This window comes from Carettochelys insculpta, chromosome 10, assembly GCF_033958435.1.
Source record: "Carettochelys insculpta isolate YL-2023 chromosome 10, ASM3395843v1, whole genome shotgun sequence".
In the NCBI taxonomy this organism is placed as follows: domain Eukaryota; kingdom Metazoa; phylum Chordata; order Testudines; family Carettochelyidae; genus Carettochelys; species Carettochelys insculpta.
Genome location: NC_134146.1, coordinates 236,179 through 254,073, shown reverse-complemented (window position 1 = coordinate 254,073; position 17,895 = coordinate 236,179). Strand labels below are relative to the sequence as shown.

Below are 17,895 nucleotides of genomic sequence, written 5' to 3'. Positions count from 1 at the left end.
GTCATGTGACAAGCAGTTGTGTCTGAAGAGGCCTGACTCCCGGGAAGGGATTGAATCATGGCAGGCTGTGCTACGTGCAGTCAGATGCCAGGCAGGTGGCACGGGGTGAGGGTGGCTACAGCAGTGTTCAGAGGGAGTAGGGACTGGGGCACTTGTCTGGAGGGCTCAGATCACTTGTTCCTGTCTCACCAGGGCAAGGTGGAAAGGGATACGAACAAGCAGCGTAAGAGATACAGTGTTCTCAGCCTTTGGCTACCGAGGCCCAGCTTGGTGCGGCACCGCAGGCCGGTCATTGAGAAACAGGGTAACAGACAACTGGCAGAATTAGGGCTAAATCCTCAACTGGTATACATAAGGACTGTTGATTTGCAGTGGAGCCACATCAGTTGACACTAGCTGGGGATCTGTCATAGTGACCCCATGGGAACTTGGGCTGATTTGTACCACCTGAAGATCTGGCCCACTGAATGCAACAGAGCATGGTGTGACTGGACCCACTGTGCAGGGCTCATTCTCTTGCCCTGCTCCCCACATGAGAGTCACACTGCGGCGCCTGGGCAGTTCCTCTCTCTTCCTCCCCTAGGTCTGAGCACTGCACCCTAGAAGAGATTCTGAGCAGTGCTCCAGGCAGTGGAGAGGTGATTGCAGGGTCACTTGTCACAAGGGGTGGGAAACTGGGGGACCCAAGCACCAGATTTATGTCTAGCTTTCCATCCCTGAACCTGAACTGGGCGTGTGAGAACGCACTGCTCTCTCCTGCTGGTGGGGACCTTGGATCACTGCCTCTCGGTGCAACTGGGTACAGAGATCCTCAGCAGCATGGGCAGAGGGGGAGTTCCAGGAGGAGGAGGGGAACTGGAACATGTGGAGAAGACAAGAGGGTTGAACTTCCACAGCACAGGGGAAGGAAACATCTTTACGAGTTCCCTTTGCTTCATCCCTGCATGGGCTTTCATCTTGGCTTGGCCCTCTCCACTGGGGACCCTGGGTGTAGAGAGACAGAGAGGAGAACCAATGGAAGGGGACACGGCCAATCCTCTTTCTGAACTGCTTTTGCTCCCTGCTTTGCTCTTGTGTGTCCTTCAGGCTTCATTGCAGCAAGTAGGGCCTGGCAGAATCCCAGGCTTTTCTTCTCCCCCAGCACTGCTGTTTCACTGAACTTGGTCCTCATGAGATGTTAGAAGGGCCTCACTGGAGAGGTGTTAGCTGGATCCTCAGGAGCCTGGCTTTAGCCTGTAGTGCCAGAAGCCCCAGACTCTTCTCCTGCAGCCTCAGGTTTGTTTTGGGCTTCCAGCTGCACATAGCCCCTGCAGCTACAGTTCTCGTTCCTGCTCCTCATGCTAGCTAGCTGAGAAAAGGGTGTCTCTTGTTATGCTCCAGCACACCCGGCAGGAAGGTCCCTTTTCCCTTAGGATTCTCCAGGCATCAGTCCAGACCCCGGCTGGTGCCCCTCAGCACGCTGCTCACACATCCACGCATGCCTGCAAGGTGTTTGGTGTGCTGCCCTGTGTGGAGCAAGGAAGGGCAGCAGGGGCTGCATGGAGGCCTTAGGTTTCTGACTCACTTCCTTGCGATGCTGCTGCTGCCATCCATGGCAACCCGCACTAACCATGTGACTGTTTTGTGTTTTTGCAGGAAGTTTCTTGATTCGGATCTGCCTAGGTAGTATTTGTTACCCTTGGGTTTTATTCTTCATTCTTCTCCCCTTCTTGGCACTCTTCCTCCCCCTCAGAGACAGCACTTTGATTTCCAGACACTCCATCCACTGGCTTCCCTTTCTCTTCCACATCTCTGGGCTGCTCTTTCGTTCCGTTCTGTCCCTTGGGCTTCCCTGTTTGTATGGACCACTCTCTCATTAGCCTCTGTTCTCTTGGCTGGCTTTTTTCGATTTTGCTGCTGTTGTAACTCCGTGACGTTTGGCAAAGACCATCCTTCCCCCCCTTGTACCCACTCCTAACATGGGCCCAGGAGCATTCTGGGGAGCTGAAAGCTGACCCAGGCTGGTCTGTGATATATGGATGGGGGGCACTTTACAATACTGTATGAAAGATAGAAAGAAGAGAGAAACAGAACCCTAACACAGCTGAGTTTGGGAGCAATGTACAAGCTGCAGATAGAGCAGTGGTGGGCAACCCATGACCCACAGGCTGCATTGGCCTATCAGGGTTCTATGTGTGGCCCACAGGACGTTTTGTTTACTGTTGCCCCGCCACAGGATCGGCAGATTCCCCTTGTTTCTGTCTGTGTATTTTTTGCCCTACTGGTATTGCCAAAGTGACATGCAAGTGAAGCAAAGGCTCGTGAAGTGAGGTGCATGCTGACTGCACCCAACATTGACTGCAAGTCATGTGCTCCCTCTGCATCCAATCCAAAGCACTGCTACAGTTGAGTCAGCAAAACTACCTTATCTTAGGAGACTACCTTGGTTATGACAATCTTGCAGCCTATGGAGATGAGAAGCTCATGCGGCTCACTCACTAGCCTTGGTTGCCCATTGCTGAGATGGAAGGAACTGACATAACCAGTGAAACCATGGCTCTACTGAAGGTGGTGGGAGATTCACCATTAACTCTAGTGGGGCAGGATTTCAGTCCAGCTTGATATTCTCTGGCCTGCTTGACAGAATCTCCACCAAGGAAATCTCCAGGGATTCACAGAGTTACTAGCTTGAATTGTCAGTTTTGCTAAAGCTCCTTTAAATCCCTCTGCGCATGTTCACTGGTAGCTCAGTACAATGGTGCCTTGGCAGAGTGGGAAAGCAGGCCCCAAGGGTTTTAAGGTCAGAAAAGACTGTTATGATCATCTGGTCTGTTCCTGTGAATGATGAGGGTGATGATGGACCAGCTCCTCAGAGCAGAAGGAGTGGAGCAGCGTGGCTGCCTTGCAGATCTATACCAGTTTGTACCAGCTGGAGATCTGTTCCCAGGTTCTTTGGCCATTGCCAGGGGAAGGTGTTTGGAACTGTAAGTTAAAGGACTCTCTTCTGAGAGCTAAATCTATACCTTTGCAGGGTGCAAGGAGGCTGAGGCCATCTTATTAATATGTGATAGTTTAATGTAATAGGCTCAGTGAAACTCTGCCAGTTTACAGCAAGCGGCAGCTAACCCATTGAAGTCAATGGAGCTGTGCCAATTTGTACCAGTTGGGGATCTGACCCTGTGTACCTGCATACACCCAAAGTGTGTGACTACTGTAGCCAGCTACTCTTGAATTTCATGGCAGGGCAACACTGGCAAACTCCCAGTCCCAGACTCTCCCCCAGAAATGTGTTTTGTACTGCCCAGTCCCCTCCTGGAAAAAACAAACTGATATAAAGTCCATCATTTATTAATAGAAAACAATATGCACTAATCCTATTATTTCGTGTGGAGTTTCCAAAACACTTCCAAAACAATTCAGTCCAAGCACACAGGGGTAGACAAAACAATAGAACAAGCTTATCAAGTTCAGAAGCATAGATTTTAAGTGATTACAAGGAATGAGGCATAAAAGTTATAAATGGTTACAAGAAAATAAAAAGTAAAACTGTGAGGGTGGGAAGGAAGGAAGGTCTGGTACCCCATGTCTTAAAGAAATCCTCTGGCAGCTAGCACTGCCCCATTTTACTGCAACCAACAGCAGACCTGCAGAGAGGGGAAAAGGGAGAAGCCAGGCTCTGTTTGTGGCTGACTAGCAGGGAGACAGGAAGCAGGTCAGCAGTCTTGGGACAGGAACCACAGTGTGTTTGGGGAAAGGGGTGAATTCACCTCTGGAGAAAGGGAGATATCCACTGAGAGACCCCCAATTAAGGGGAATCCTAGGGAGTGGTTCAGGGTTCCTGGGCCAGGAGCACAGGCCACAGAGGGACAGCCCTCTCCTCCCCACAGTTTCTGCCTACCTACTCTGTGCTCTAGCCAATAGACTACTCAGCCACCAGGGACCCAGCCACACTAACTTAGCAAGCAAAGTGAATGCAAAGCACTTGTATCTCTCACCTCATGCTCCTACAGTCATACTGGCTAAACTTCTTTCAGACAGTCTCTCTCCACAGTCTGATGATGCTTCCTTTGTCATTGAGTTGTCATTGAAGCTGTGAGTAGAGATGAAGGGAGAGAGGAGTTGGGGCTTCTGTTGCCTATTCTTTATACTTTTCTTTCTTTGAAAATTACTTCCAACTGAGGTTCAAGAGACAGCAAGTCTGTGGGGTACAGGAATCTCCAACTGTTTTTGCCAAAATGTTGACTGCTTGCTCGCACCTTTTTCTTGCCAAAGAATGTCTGCTTCACCCAGTGATAGTTCTTTTGGAGTTGACACCTGGCTGAGCTGTCTGTTTGGATTTTGTCTTTGAGGAACTGGTGTGTGGTTAGCTTACTAAACCTGGCCCGCATCTTACAAGTGTCATAACAGTAGCATCTCATAACTTCGCGTACAGTGTTGCCATGTGTATTTTATCAGGACAGTAATGATCAGTAAATTATAAATTTTCAACTGAGACAAGGTGTAATTTGTACAAAATGTATCATAGCCTTGTGAAAGGGTAAAGACTGTAAGAGTGATATTGACATCCTCCCTTTGTCAATGGTTCATGTTAACACACTAATACATCACATTCAAAGTAGTAACACTGAAGCCTCCTTGGCCTGGAGAAAGGAGGCAGCCATTTCTAAAGGAGCCTAAGGAAGTTAGGCACCCAGCTCCTTTTGAGAATCCCAGCATTTATCTCCTGTGCCCAGGCTGCTGGCGTATAGACTGAGCTGCACTTAGGGCCAATCCAAGGAAGGGGAATTCTGGAACAAAAGACTCACCATCCTGTTGGTAACCACTGCTTTAGTTCATCTGGTAATCAGCCATCAGCAATGCCAGGCACCGGCCTCATGCTTTGGAGAACAGCAGATTAATATTCCGTTCCGGGCCCAACAGGAGCCATCACCCTATACATTGCCTTGTAAAGATTTCCTTGTTGACAGGATCGCATGCCACAGAAAAGCAATTGCTGTCCCACAGTCTGTGGTGGGATTGTTCTGAGATGATATGAGGTTGCAGTTAGACAGCTAACAATATAGATGGAAGCAGAATATTATCAGCAACCTGTGGATGGTGCATGTGGCTTTGAATTTCTGGTTTTCCTTATAAGAGAAGAGGCACATTGCACCCAAAGGATTGCAGACCCCTTGCTTCTGCACTGGGTGATGCGGGCTGGGCAAGCAGAGGCAGCCCATGAACTGAGCTTGCTGTGGGAATGGGTGGCAGTCTCTAACAGAAACAACAGTGCTCTGCAGCCCAGGGGAAGTGTATTGTGTAGAGTTGTCACCCTGTGGGTGTCGTCTGGGAGCCATGGGAACTGCTTCACCCATCTAACCAGCCTGCTGCCTGAGCTCTTTTCTCACACTGCTTGGTTGGAGACACAGCCAGCCTCACCAGGCTCTGTTATCACCAAAGGCAACAGCAGCTGGCACCACACACCTTGTTACCTTAATGCTTTCCCTAAGCCACTCAAGGACATACAGCCAACTTCCCAGCTCTCTTCCCCAGCCCTCGCTATGGGGCTATAGACTCAGAATTATGTCATCTTGCACTGTGCAGGGATCTGTACAATGTAAGCGCATTAATATAGTTCATCTCCCCTGGATGCAGGAAGGATAAACGACAAGCCTGTGTTAACCACACCTAAAAATGTCACTCAAAGTCACACTGGTAAGATAAAGTAAAACCAGGTTTACTGACTGCATAAGATGGATTGTAAGTGATCATAAGGGACAGCAAACACATCAAAGCCAATAAACAGAAGGCAAACTAAGCCTAACATGCTAGATAGATTGGATGTGACTTGGGAATCTCTCCCTCTGGCTGATGATACAAACAGTCCACTGAGTTTCCATACACAGGCCAGATATCCCACTAATTTGGGCCTAGCTCTCCACCAGTTCCATACTTGTTCCGCAGATGTTTCCAGGAGCATCCCTGTGTGGGAGGGAGACGCCTTGTGCACACCCCGCCTTTTAGAGTTTTATATGGCGGGTTCCAAACTTGCTTCCCAGACCGACTTACGGAAGAATGGCGCTCCAGGTCATGTGATTTTGTCATGTGCCCTTGCATACCCTGCTGAGTCGTATCAGCCATTACTTACCTGTTGGCTGGAGCATTTTCAGGAAGGCTGAGCTGTCCATTGTCTTTGCTGATGGGCCATCAGCACTGTCTAGCTTCTTCATTGTTTCAGGCTAGCTGTGGGTATTTTCCAGTCAGCACATTTGAAACATAGTTACATAGTCAATATGGGTAACTTCAGATACCAGAACGATATGTGTACAAATAGGATAAACATACTCAAATTATAACGTCTGATGACTCATTAAGACAAGGACCAAGGATGGTGACATCTGGCTGGTCTGGGAGGGTGTGTGATGAGCAGGTGCAATGTTTGAGGCCAGGCAGAGCCAGCTGGTGTTCACTAAGCCGTGACCTACATTATTCTTTTCCCATAGTGAGGATATAGTCCAACAATTTTGCCCCATGTCCCTGCAGTGCTTCCTACCACCTGGAAGGATACAGCTGAATGAGGGTGGAGTTAAGATTGTGGGTGGGGCTGGTGTTCTTAATCTGAATTTCAGCTGTTCAAGCCTAAAATTTCACAATGTGTTCTCCATGGGATCCCAACCCAAAAGGAGGTCGGGGGGAGGCAAGCCTGGTGTAGGGTGGCAAGCTCATGACCACCCTCACTTTTGTGCTGCCTTCAGAGCTGGACTCTGAAGGCAGCAACCACAGTGGCTTCTGTAGCCACAAGAAGTTCCAATAGGCAGAGGTGGGTCTGATCTCCCCTTGCTGCTGGGAGCACCCAACCAGGGCTCCCCACTGCTAGTCCTGTTCAGCTTGGACAATACATGTTCTCAGGCTGCACAGCTGCAGAAAGCTCTGCACACCCTGCCCCATCCTCACCTCTTACCTCTGTCCAATCCAACTCCACAAATCTCCTCCAGCTGTAGGAACCCCAGGCTACTGCCCAGTCCCAGTCAGTGTCCTGCGGCAGCGATTGTATCCAGAGGCGGGTCTTGTCTGGTCCCGCCTCCCACTGCCACAGCGGTTTGCAGGGGAGGGGCTGGGTCTGTCCTTCCCCTGCCCAGTCAAAGCTAGGAAGCCCTGTTTGATGTGGCACTCCTAGGAACAAGAAAAATCAGATTTCATGGGGGAAGGACTTTTATTTCACAGTCTGTGACACATTTTTTGTGGCTGTGAAATTGGTAGGGCCCTAGTCCTCATGGACATTAATAACACCTGGTGCCCACCTGCATGATAGTAGTGCTGCACTCTGCTCTCTGACTGCCTGAGGGGCAGCAGAACCTAGTTCCAGCAGGTTCTGTGCGCCAGGCCCAAAGGAACACAGCCTATGGGGGTGAGGGGTTGTTACAGAAGGTGATGTTCTTCTGCAAGCAGAGACAGAGATCTATTGATACAGCGAGGCAGGAAAGCCCATTAATTAAATTAACAAACTCTAAACTCCCTGTGTGGGTAGGGAGGCTGTGGGAATTCTTTCCACATCCAGGGTTCTGTGAAACTGTGGCCCAGGGTTCATCCTGTCGCATCACTACCGCAAGGATGGCGAGAGAACGTGATCTTTGTTTCCTTCCTGGTTCCCTACCAGCAGCAAACTCACAACTAGTTCTGACGGCCATCTCTCCATACGTGCAAATGCCTCCAGAGCTGTGGCATTACCTTTTCACCAGACCCCCATAAGAACAATGCTTTCCAACATTTTAAGAGAGAGAAAGTGCGCGCGCGCGCGCGTGTGCCTTCCATTGACAGTATTTCACCAGGAAATGCCACTAGGTACTTCCCTCTCACTCTTCTTGTGTGCACTTGCTTGAATTGCTCCCTTCTGCTCTTCTGTCTTTCTCCTCTGACTTGTCCCTCTGTTTTTTGCTCTCGTTTCTTATAATACTCCTTTCCTGATCTTATACCCTTCTCTTTGAAGTTACTGATCCTCCTGTGTCTTGTTTCTAACAGTGGTGCTGGTCTTTTTCATTTAGTTTCAGTGTTCACAACATATTCCAGAATAATTATCTCATATTATTTAAAATGTGGTGTGTAGAATGAGATAGTAGTGTATCAACAGTTATGGTCAACTGCCTTAGCAAGAATCTCTCCCTGCTCCCCAAGTGGGACCCAACCCTAGCACTGCTTTCCAAGAACTGTCCAGGGATCTTGCTAATGAGCTGTTTGACTATGTTGACGCTGAGTGTTTGTAAGCTGTGATGGTGGAATGTCTGTGTAGAACTGTTTTTGAACCATGTCTCCCTGAGGTTGCTCAAATGGAAATTAGGGGGGAGTCCTGAGTAATGTCATCTTTGATTGGCTTCTGAGTGTGGCTTTCAAAGTTAGTCTTCAGTATGCTGGAAGGTCAATCCTGAATACTAGAGCTGAGAGCCAGGTGGAACCAACCAAGAAGCTGGCAGCATAGTGGGATGTTCTGATGACCTAGAACAGGTCAGGAGTTCTGGGACCTGAGCCTAATTCATTCCAGGCAGAAAATATTGACTCTAAAAACGATAGCGCAAGAAGAGAGTTCCCATCACCAGACAGTGCTGAAGTGTCAGGCTAAAATGTCCTTCATAGAGATCCTTCATGAATGAGTGGACGAATTGGTGGCCAGAGTAGACATGCATAGAAAGAGCAAACCTAGGCCCTGATTCGGAAATCCATCTGTATTCAGCAAAGCTTGGAAACACATAGTTAATGTTAAGCACATGCTTGCATCTTATTGACTTCAAACCAGTTAAGTAAAACTTTAAGTTAAGCCCATGTTTAAATGCTTTGGGGGCATGGCTATTAAATCTCTCTGTGATTCCAGGCCCCCTTAATTTAGCACAGACATTAAATGAGGGGAGCAAGGGCATAAGGAACATGGAGGGTCAAATTCACGCTGACACTATGCAGTGCCATTATCTTCATTTGAGTTGCACCTGCTTAGGCCAATGTTGAACTGGCTTAGAGGCTGTGGCTTTGTCACTTCCGAGATGAACAGTAGGAAGGAATTAACTCTGGTGAGCTTTGATGGACTCTTTGAACTCACAGGTTAACTTTCTGAGGAAGTGATGGGGTTTGGTGTCAGCAAAAGTTAAAAGAATCATTGAGGGTGTAAAGTGCTCAGAGGAGACAACAGGGATCACTACACTCAGTGTGCTCACTCTTCCATTCTGATCATTCTCACAAAAGTCGTTTCTTTCTTCCACGCCAAGGAAGAACCTGTTTGTTATCCACATTTGGTTGACAAGATGAGGCCCTGGAGTGCTGTCCATTTCTTTTGTCTAGAGAACAGGACTCAAGTACTTGGTGCTGGTATAGCTTTTTCCTCTTCTCCCTCTCCTCTCTAGCTTTATTTCTGTTCTCTTGCTCTTCCTCCAACTCTTTCTTGTACTCCTCCTGGTTCCAGCAGGCTGCCCAGGTGCAGTCCACACAAACAATTCTTCCTGAAATTTCTAATATAAAACCCTCAATTGACGCTTCCTCCCTAAAATATTACAAAGTTGTTGAGCATAACGGGGGGGGGGGGCACTTTCCCCTTGGCCTAACCCTTCTTAGTGTCAGCTTGAACCCAAGAACTCCATCTACCCATCTGTCACAAATGTGGTTGTGTCTGCATGTTACATGTTTCTGCACCTCTAATTAAGGTGTAGCTTTTTTTTTTAACCAGGCCTTTGCTGTTTCCTTCCAGGACATTTTACCAGTTTGAAGCAGCGTGGGACAGTTCCATGCATAACTCCCTGCTGTTGAACCGAGTCACACCTTACAGAGAGAAAATCTACATTACCCTGTCTGCTTACATTGAGGCAAGAACCTTCCCATGTTCTTTAACCTACCCATCAGCGCACAGAATAGACAATATGGACTGGGAAAACGAGGTGCTTCCCCCTCCACTTTACCCCAGTCTCTTGCATGAGCTACTCTAGTTCTTCCAAGTAATTCAAGATGTTTGCACAATGTGCACATTAACTAAAAAAACGATCTCCCACCTGCACAGTTCTTACCCTGCAGGGTAACTCAGAGCTGCAGGGCCTGAGACCTTATTCTAGCCTGCCAGTTTTACAGACACGTAGTGCCAGTAAAATCAGTGCAGTTCATCATTAGAACCATCAGGCTTGGCTGGGAGCATTGTTACACATCTGGCAGGCAAGGGGCACAAGGGTCCCCACTGCCAAAGCCTTGTACAAGCTGCTACTCCATACCCTGTGGAGGTGAGCAGGGAATGGATCAAGCCACCCCCGACATAGCAACCCACATGCCAGAGCCCTTGCAGGGGGAGAGATATTAGAATTGGAGGCATGCCCTAGTTGTGAAGCAGCACAGATACACACAAGCCCTTCCTCGGGCTCTGTTGTCAGGTGACAGTGCAGCCTCTCTCTGACCTTATGTTCTCCAAATGCTGAGCATGTCCCTGCAGGGTCAAAGGCAATTGTCTTCTAGCACCAGGGTAATACCTTTGAAGTAGGATCCTTGGGTGGGCCAGGTTTTCTGTTTTTTGGTGACTGTTGTCAGCTGGAGTTGTCCTATGTAGACCAGAGCGTTTCCTGCAGCACCTGGTATGATGGGGCCCAGCACTAGTAGACAGAATGAAGCAGGGAGTTTGAAGGTAGGTGGAAAGCTCCACTCTTGCTAGCATTTGGAAGGAGAAATGCTGAAAACTAGACAGCAGGTGTCAGGAACACACCCAATAAGGTAACAGAGGCATGTCACAGAGAAGAGAGGGCTGGTTGGAATCAACAGCAGCACAAAGGCTTGTTCTTGGAACTGGAGAAATGGTCTGAAGTTAACAGGGAGAAATTTAATAAGCACAAATGCAAAGTACTCCTCTTACGAAGGACCAATCAGCTTCATACATACGGAATGGGAAGCGACTGTGTAGGAAGGGGTACTGAGGAACGGGATTTAAGGGTCATAGGGGACTACAAACTAAATATGAGTCAACAGTGTGATGCTGTTGCTAAAAAAGCAAACATGATTCTGGCATGCATTAACAGGAGTGTTATGAGCAAGACACAAGAAGTCATTCTTCCATTCTACTCAGCGCAGATTAGGCCTCAATTGGAGTCCTGTGTCCAGTTCTGAGTACCACGTTTCAAGAAAGGTGTGGAGAAATTGGAGAAGGTCCAGAGAAGAGTAACAAGAATGATTCAAGGTCTAGAGAACGTGAGCTAAGAGGAAAGACTGAAAGAACTGGGCTTGTTTAGTTTAGGAAAGAGAAGATTTAGAAGGGACATGATAGCTGTTTTCAAGTACCTAAAAGAGGGTTGCAAGGAGGAGGGTAGGACAAGGAGCAATGGACTTAAACTACAGCAAGGGAAATTTAGGTTGGACATTAGGAAAAGGCAGAGGAGATGACGATGAAGCCAGGCTTTCTCATTGGTGGCAGATGACAGAAGAAAGAGCAGTGGTCTCAAGTTGCAGTGTAGTAGGTCTGGGTTGGATATTAGGAAAAACTATTTCATCAGCAGATGGGTGGCTTAGGGAGGTGGTGAAATCTCTGTCTTTGGAGGTTTTTAACACTGATTTTGATAAAGACCTGGCTGAAATGATTTATCTGGGGCTGATCCTCCTTTGAGCAGGGGGTGTGGACTAGATGACCTCCTGAGGTCTCTTCCAGGCTTCATTTTTTATGGTTCTATGATTCATCTTTTTTATTCACCCTACTGCAGATGGAGAACTGCACTCAACCAGCTGTAATCACCAAAGATTTCTGCATGGTCTTCTACTCCAGAGATGCCAAACTTCCAGCATCTCGCTCCATTCGCAATCTCTTTGGCAGCGGAAGTTTGCGGGCTTCAGAGAGGTAAAGGACTCTCCTTTCCTTTTCAAAAGGAGGAAGGAAGACACAAAGGAATAATTAGCAATGGTTATTAACAGTGACAATGTCTTAGCTGTCCTTAGTGCTGGTCATCCTGACCCTTCTCAAGGCACATAGTTCCAAATCCTCAAAGTTATTTAATCACCTAGTTGATTTGAAAAATCCCACTAAGCCTCTAGCTACATCAAATGCCTTTGCAATCTGGCCCTTACCACTCTGAGATTAGTAAACAGGTGCCATATTTATTCATTTAACTTATCTCCAGAGCAGCTCTGTGATAGTCATGCAGAGGGCATAATAACCAGAGCTGGCCAGGAACTAATTATTTTCTCCTGCAAAAAAAAAAGGCTCATGACAGATTCGTTCGTTTTTGTTGAAAGTTTTCTGGGTTTTATCATGAAAATGTTTTGATTTAAAACTTACCAAATACCAAACAAAAGTTGTTTTTGACAACAACTTAAATCTTCTTGACTAAAACAATTTTTTTTGCACAAATATCTTGAGGTCTTGGGGTTCAGGGCTGGGAATGTTATGTCTATTGTAGAGGGATTTTATTTGGTTTGCTGGTGTGTGTGTGTGTGTATTGCGGTGAAAGGTGCAGCCTGTTATATCATGTTGTTGCACTGTGGAATGAAAATGTGCCAGGGGACCCAGAGTGTGGGATGGGGCTTTATGTTTGTATGAAACTAAATGGAATAGTCTGTTTTGAGGGGATGAATTGGCAGTTCGATAATTGACCAATAAGGGTATCACAGGAAATACATTCTGTGTGGCACAGCTAGAACTCACAAACCTGATTCCCCATGGACTTGCACCTTAGGTAAACAATGAATCCCCGGCAAAGTGGGTTAGTGTGAAATGTCATTGTTCTAATCTGGAGGTATCTTCCACTCACTTCATAAGGACAAACAATCGCACAAGGTGCAAAGCCATGGAGAATCGGGCCTTGTGTTTCTGGGAGCTTGTGCAGTGCTACATGCTCAGGTGCATTGTTCTCTGCTGGAAGTGGCGTGGGAAAAGGGACTACCGCTGAGGTTCTGGAATGGGTTATGATTATCTTTTTCTCCTTTCCGACCTCCTGTGTCCAGAAAGAAAGAAGAGAAGTCAGTGCATTATAACAGCTTCAGGGTCCAGATACTGTGCCCCATGGGAGGATGCTGGCCAGCCTGGTTATCTAGTGGTGGCTCAGTATGCTGGGGTTGTAGGTTTGCATTTCTCAAGCTGGCAAGGACTCATGACACCCCCCGCCACCCACCCACCAACCCCTCAGCTATCACAGAGGCAGCAATGATGGGTTATGAAGGAACCAGTATCCAGTCCTTTTCAGCTAGAATGGTCCATCCGGCGGCATCCTGGGAGTGGAAGAGGGATGGAGAACAGTTTGGGCATAGGACTTCCAGAGATGTGTCTGGGGGAACAGAAGAATCTGTTGAAGGTGATTAATAGGCTACTAACCCTTAGTTATAATGTACCATTGGGAGCAGGAAGTAGACTCAGGCCCAGAGCAGCAGCCCCCACCACAGGTCTCTGAGCACAAGCATTTAGAAGGAGAATTTGAAGACACTGCCAGAGCAAAAGTTTGCTCAGTGCTCTTCTAACAATCACATAGCTCATTATCACTCTGTCACAAGAACCAGGGCACACTCAGCATTTTCACAGGTAGGACATGAGCCCCCATGTCCCTAGCTGCAACTTCCCAGCCTCCTGCAGAAGAGGAGCTGTGAGAGGAGCCCTCAGCAGTGTGTAACCTATTGCCTTCTATTTGTTTGCAGTAACCGTGTGACAGGGGTGTACGAGCTCAGCCTTTGCCGTGTGGCTGATGCTGGCAGTCCAGGTGGGAAACTCATGTCTACCTCGGGGTTGCTTTAGTGTTATTTCCCTGTGGTACTCCATTGCTGGAGCTGACAGAGGACCAGAGCCCTGGGATTCATTTTGGAGATGGCTACTTATTTTCCAATGGACATGAGCTTACAGGGACAGATCCATCCCTGGTCCAATGCCATTGTCTTAAATGGATTATTATGTGTGGCCCTTTATGTCTTCATTAAATGACAGGTTGTGAGGGTCAGTACCTGCAGCAACCCAGCACACCCAGTCCCATTTGCGGGGGAGGCGGGGGCAGGGAGACAGAACAGCTAGTCTCTGCATGTCATTATACTCCCAAAGTGTGACACCCCCATACTGTGCTGCAGTGCCAGTGTATGGAGCATGTCTGCAATTAGATGTGCATCACCTTAGGCCATTCTCCATCTTACCATCCAGTCTCTAAAGCCGAGAACTTCTCCCCTGCAGGCATGCAGAGACGCCGCAGGCGTGTGCTAGACACCTCTGTGGCATACGTCCGGGGCGAGGAGAACCTGGCTGGGTGGAGACCTCGAAGTGACAGCCTCATCCTGGATCATCAGTGGGAGCTGGAAAAACTCAGCCTCCTACAAGAGGTAAGACTCCATCCGAGAAATATATTGCCAGGAGCTTCACTCAACCAACAGACCTTCACTTGTAATGCCAAAATGTAAGGTCAAACATCCTGTTTAACTGGCAGGTTCTACCCATATCCACTAAGATTCAAGAGAGGGTTATTATCCATGTGTCTGATGCTTTGCCTTTGAGTTACACTACTAGTGGATACAATAAATACAATCACCGCTGTTGCTTTCCTGGCATTTGACTCCTACCCCAGGGCTTTTCTTGCAGAGCTCAGTCACAGGCATGTGGCAATTTGGACCTAGGGAGGCTGTGCAGAGGTCTATGTTCTGCTTTGAGTGTTTGCTCATGTCAGTTCCATGCTAGGTGTGTGCACGCCCACATGCACAACTCCTGGAGGTTTTTCCCTAGCGGTATCTGGAGGGCTGGCTCTGTTGCCCCCTGGAGGCTGGAGACTAACGTCTGTCTGTTTGAGTGTGTCCTGACAAATTTTGCACTTCCCTGTAACGTGCAGTTCACCTGGACACTGCAGACAATTTGTGTGGGGTCACAACACATGATTTGAATCCTGGGGACTGGGGCATATCCTGAGACAAAGTCCCTAACTTTTTCTGTTCATGTGCAGAATGAATTTTGTTGTGTTCACCATGTCAAGGTAAAGTATGGATGTGCACCTCCAGGAAAAACCAGATACATTATGTATTCATTAAAAAGTTGCCATAGGGGCAGTTACTCTAGCCAGGACAGGGTAGGCACTTTAGAACTCACTGATCAAAGGATTAAATTTCGGAGTAAGAAAGAAAATTTATGAAATGAATACACTACTAAAAGCATTAAAGTAACACACTTTGACAGAATTATCAAGAAGTAAAAACAACAAAAACACAAATACTGTTGCAAGGGGAGTGTGAAAGACTGTGTGTGTTTGTTTTTGTGTGCATGTCAGAGAGAGGCACAGACTCACTGTGTGTTTGAGAGAGACAGAGAAACACACAGTCCCCCTTTAAAACTGCCCTTTAAATACGTTGCCCTGTTTTAAGCACATTGCCCTTTTAAGTACATCAGCAGTTCAGACACAGCAGCAGCTGCCAACAAGCTCCATCCATCTGAGTCCTGTTATGTGCCCCCACCCTGCCCGGTGAAGATGACATACAGGTATGGGGCCACAGGGAGAGGGGGACACCCTGACATCAGCACCCCTTCCCCCACCCAATCTGCTTTGCATGTCAAGCCCAAGGCTCCCAAGAGCAGCTCCGAGGTAGAGGGGGAGGCTACACCTGAAACATGCAGCTTTTGATAGCCTGTTGGGCTGCCAGCCAAGTGCACAGCTTAGAGGGAACTTAGGCTGCATCTACACTACGAGATAAAATTGAATTTATTAATATTGATTTTGTAACGCTGGACTTCATAAATTCAAATTTGACTATCCTCACCTTCCACATGCTCCTCACAAAGTCGACTTATTGCTGCCACACTCAATTGGCAAACATTGACTGTTGCAGTAGTGCATTGTGGGAACCTATCCCACAGTTCTCTCATCCCTGTAGCATTCTGGGTATGACTGCTGGTCTTTGACATCATCTTCCCACATTGCATTTTCCTCATTCCCCTCTCATATTAAGTAATTGTTCATTTTTCCCATTGGAAGGAAGGAAAAGTAAGGCATCCACAAAGATGGCAAAAAAGTTTACAGAAATCTTTCTTTTGTAACTGAATTCTCAGCTGGCCATCCTCTGCATGTCCTCCCTCCTGTGATTGCATCCAATCCATAAAAATAACACAGGGACAGACTGTATTCTCAAAGTTAGAAGACAGAGGATAGAAAAGTCCAGAAAAAAAGATCTTTGTCTTCCCTCTTTGCTACACAGACATTGATAACACGGAGGATGGCAGTGAAATCTTATGCACTGAACTTATAACAAAAACAGGAACCTCAACTGGCCCTCCACCTTGTGTTTTTTTTGGGGGATGGGGGTGAAAGCATGAAGACAGATATAAAATCTTTCTCCTAACATTTCCCAACAGAAATATTAAACCATCAGGTGTCCACAATGGACAGCAAGTCCCCAAAAAATATTTTTGGAGGTGGGAGGGAGGGGTGGTGTGGTCTTCGGCTGCAGAAGTGGTTGAAATGTTGAAGTAGTCCCCCTGGCTATCTTAGCCACTGGGGGAGACTTCCTTCTGGTGGCAGAAAGCCCCGGAGTATCTTAGCCCCCGGGGAACACTTCCCCCCGGTAACAGCAAGCCCAGAGTATCTTAGCCACCATGGGAGGCTCCCCCCACACCCCTGCCCCGGCAGCAGCAAGCCCCACTGGTCACTTACTAGGGGCATGGGAGGTATTCAATGGTGTGCCAGTTGAATTAGTCCCCTGAATATCTTAGCCACCAGGGAACACTTACCCCCGCCAGTGGCTGCAAGCCCCCAAGTTTCTTAGTTGCTGGGGCTGCAAGCCCCTGAATATCTTAGTTGCCGGGGGAGATTTCCCCTCAGTGTCTGCAAGCCCCCGAGTATCTTAATCACTGGGGGAGACTTCTCACCAGTGGCTGCAAGTCCCCGAGTATCTTAGTCACTGGGGTAGATTTCCCCCCAGTGGCTGCAAGTCCCCGAGTATCTTAGTCACCAGGGAAAGGCCCAAAAATATGTTTGGTGGAGGGCCAGTTGAAGTAGTCCCCTTCCAAATATCTCAGCCACTAGGAGAGACTTCCCTCCGGTGGCTGCAAACCCCCATAATTCTTTCCTGCCCTTGGAGACATAACCATGTGCAAGCCAGAACATGGTGCTGCCTGCCAGCATGATCAGGGGTATGGTTTGTGAGTCACCACAGCATGGAATCAACATGAACAAGCACTTGAAGAAGAAACAACAGTTACCTGCCTTTCATAAGTCTTATTCTTTGAGATGTGTTGCTCACATCATTTCCATGACTAGCTCTCATTCTCCACTGCCAAAGTCCATGGCAAAAAGGAACTCAAAAGGCAAGAGAGTCAACTCTGTGGTCATCACTAAGAAAAATCTATGGCAGCTGTGCATAGGGGTTCACACACATCTAGCATGGAAATGCCATGAGCAACACATTTCAAAGAATGCCATTATGAAAGGTAGGTAACCATATTTGTAGGCAACTACAGAAGGTAGGTCACTGCTACAGAGGTTCTGATAATTATGGTATAATGTCATCTTAAAGCATTCTCATAATAGCCAGGTAGGATGCATGGCATTTGTTCACTCCATTGTACTCATCAGCGTGTGTTTGAACAAGGCAGTGCAGTGGGAAGAGAATAATGCAGGTGAAGTGCCAAACATTTGAACTTGAGGGGAAATGTCTTTGTTCAGGTTGAAAAGACAAGACATTATCTGCTCCTGCGTGAGAAGCTGGAGACGACCCAAAAATTGGGCCTGGAGTCCCTGTCCCCGTGTTCAAGTGAGGATTCTGACTCCCATAGCACTTCCAGTGCGTCCTCTCCTGTCTCGGCAGATGGTGCTTCAGAGGGCAGGAGCTCACCTTTGGAGACCCCCAGTGAGAGGCAGAGAGAGCTTGCCGTCAAGGTATTGTATTGTGGCTAGCCAGCCCCTCTAGAGGGCTCAGCACTGGTGGGGGGATGGCGGGCAGATTGGCAGCAGCATCCTGTAGGCTGGAGTAAAGCTTGGGAAGCCACAG

General features: G+C 47.8%; 1 protein-coding gene across 1 annotated transcript in view; it reads left to right on the top strand.

The window, feature by feature from the left end:
- The window catches only part of KIF1A (kinesin family member 1A), a 120,936-nt gene that overhangs the window by 88,399 nt on the left and 14,642 nt on the right, over positions 1-17,895 (top strand). Inside the window, exons 37-42 of the mRNA XM_075004683.1 lie at positions 1,636-1,662; positions 9,686-9,800; positions 11,664-11,797; positions 13,585-13,646; positions 14,105-14,250; positions 17,571-17,783. Coding sequence (XP_074860784.1) covers positions 1,636-1,662; positions 9,686-9,800; positions 11,664-11,797; positions 13,585-13,646; positions 14,105-14,250; positions 17,571-17,783 — 697 coding nt within the window. The remainder of the gene's footprint in view (positions 1-1,635; positions 1,663-9,685; positions 9,801-11,663; positions 11,798-13,584; positions 13,647-14,104; positions 14,251-17,570; positions 17,784-17,895) is intronic.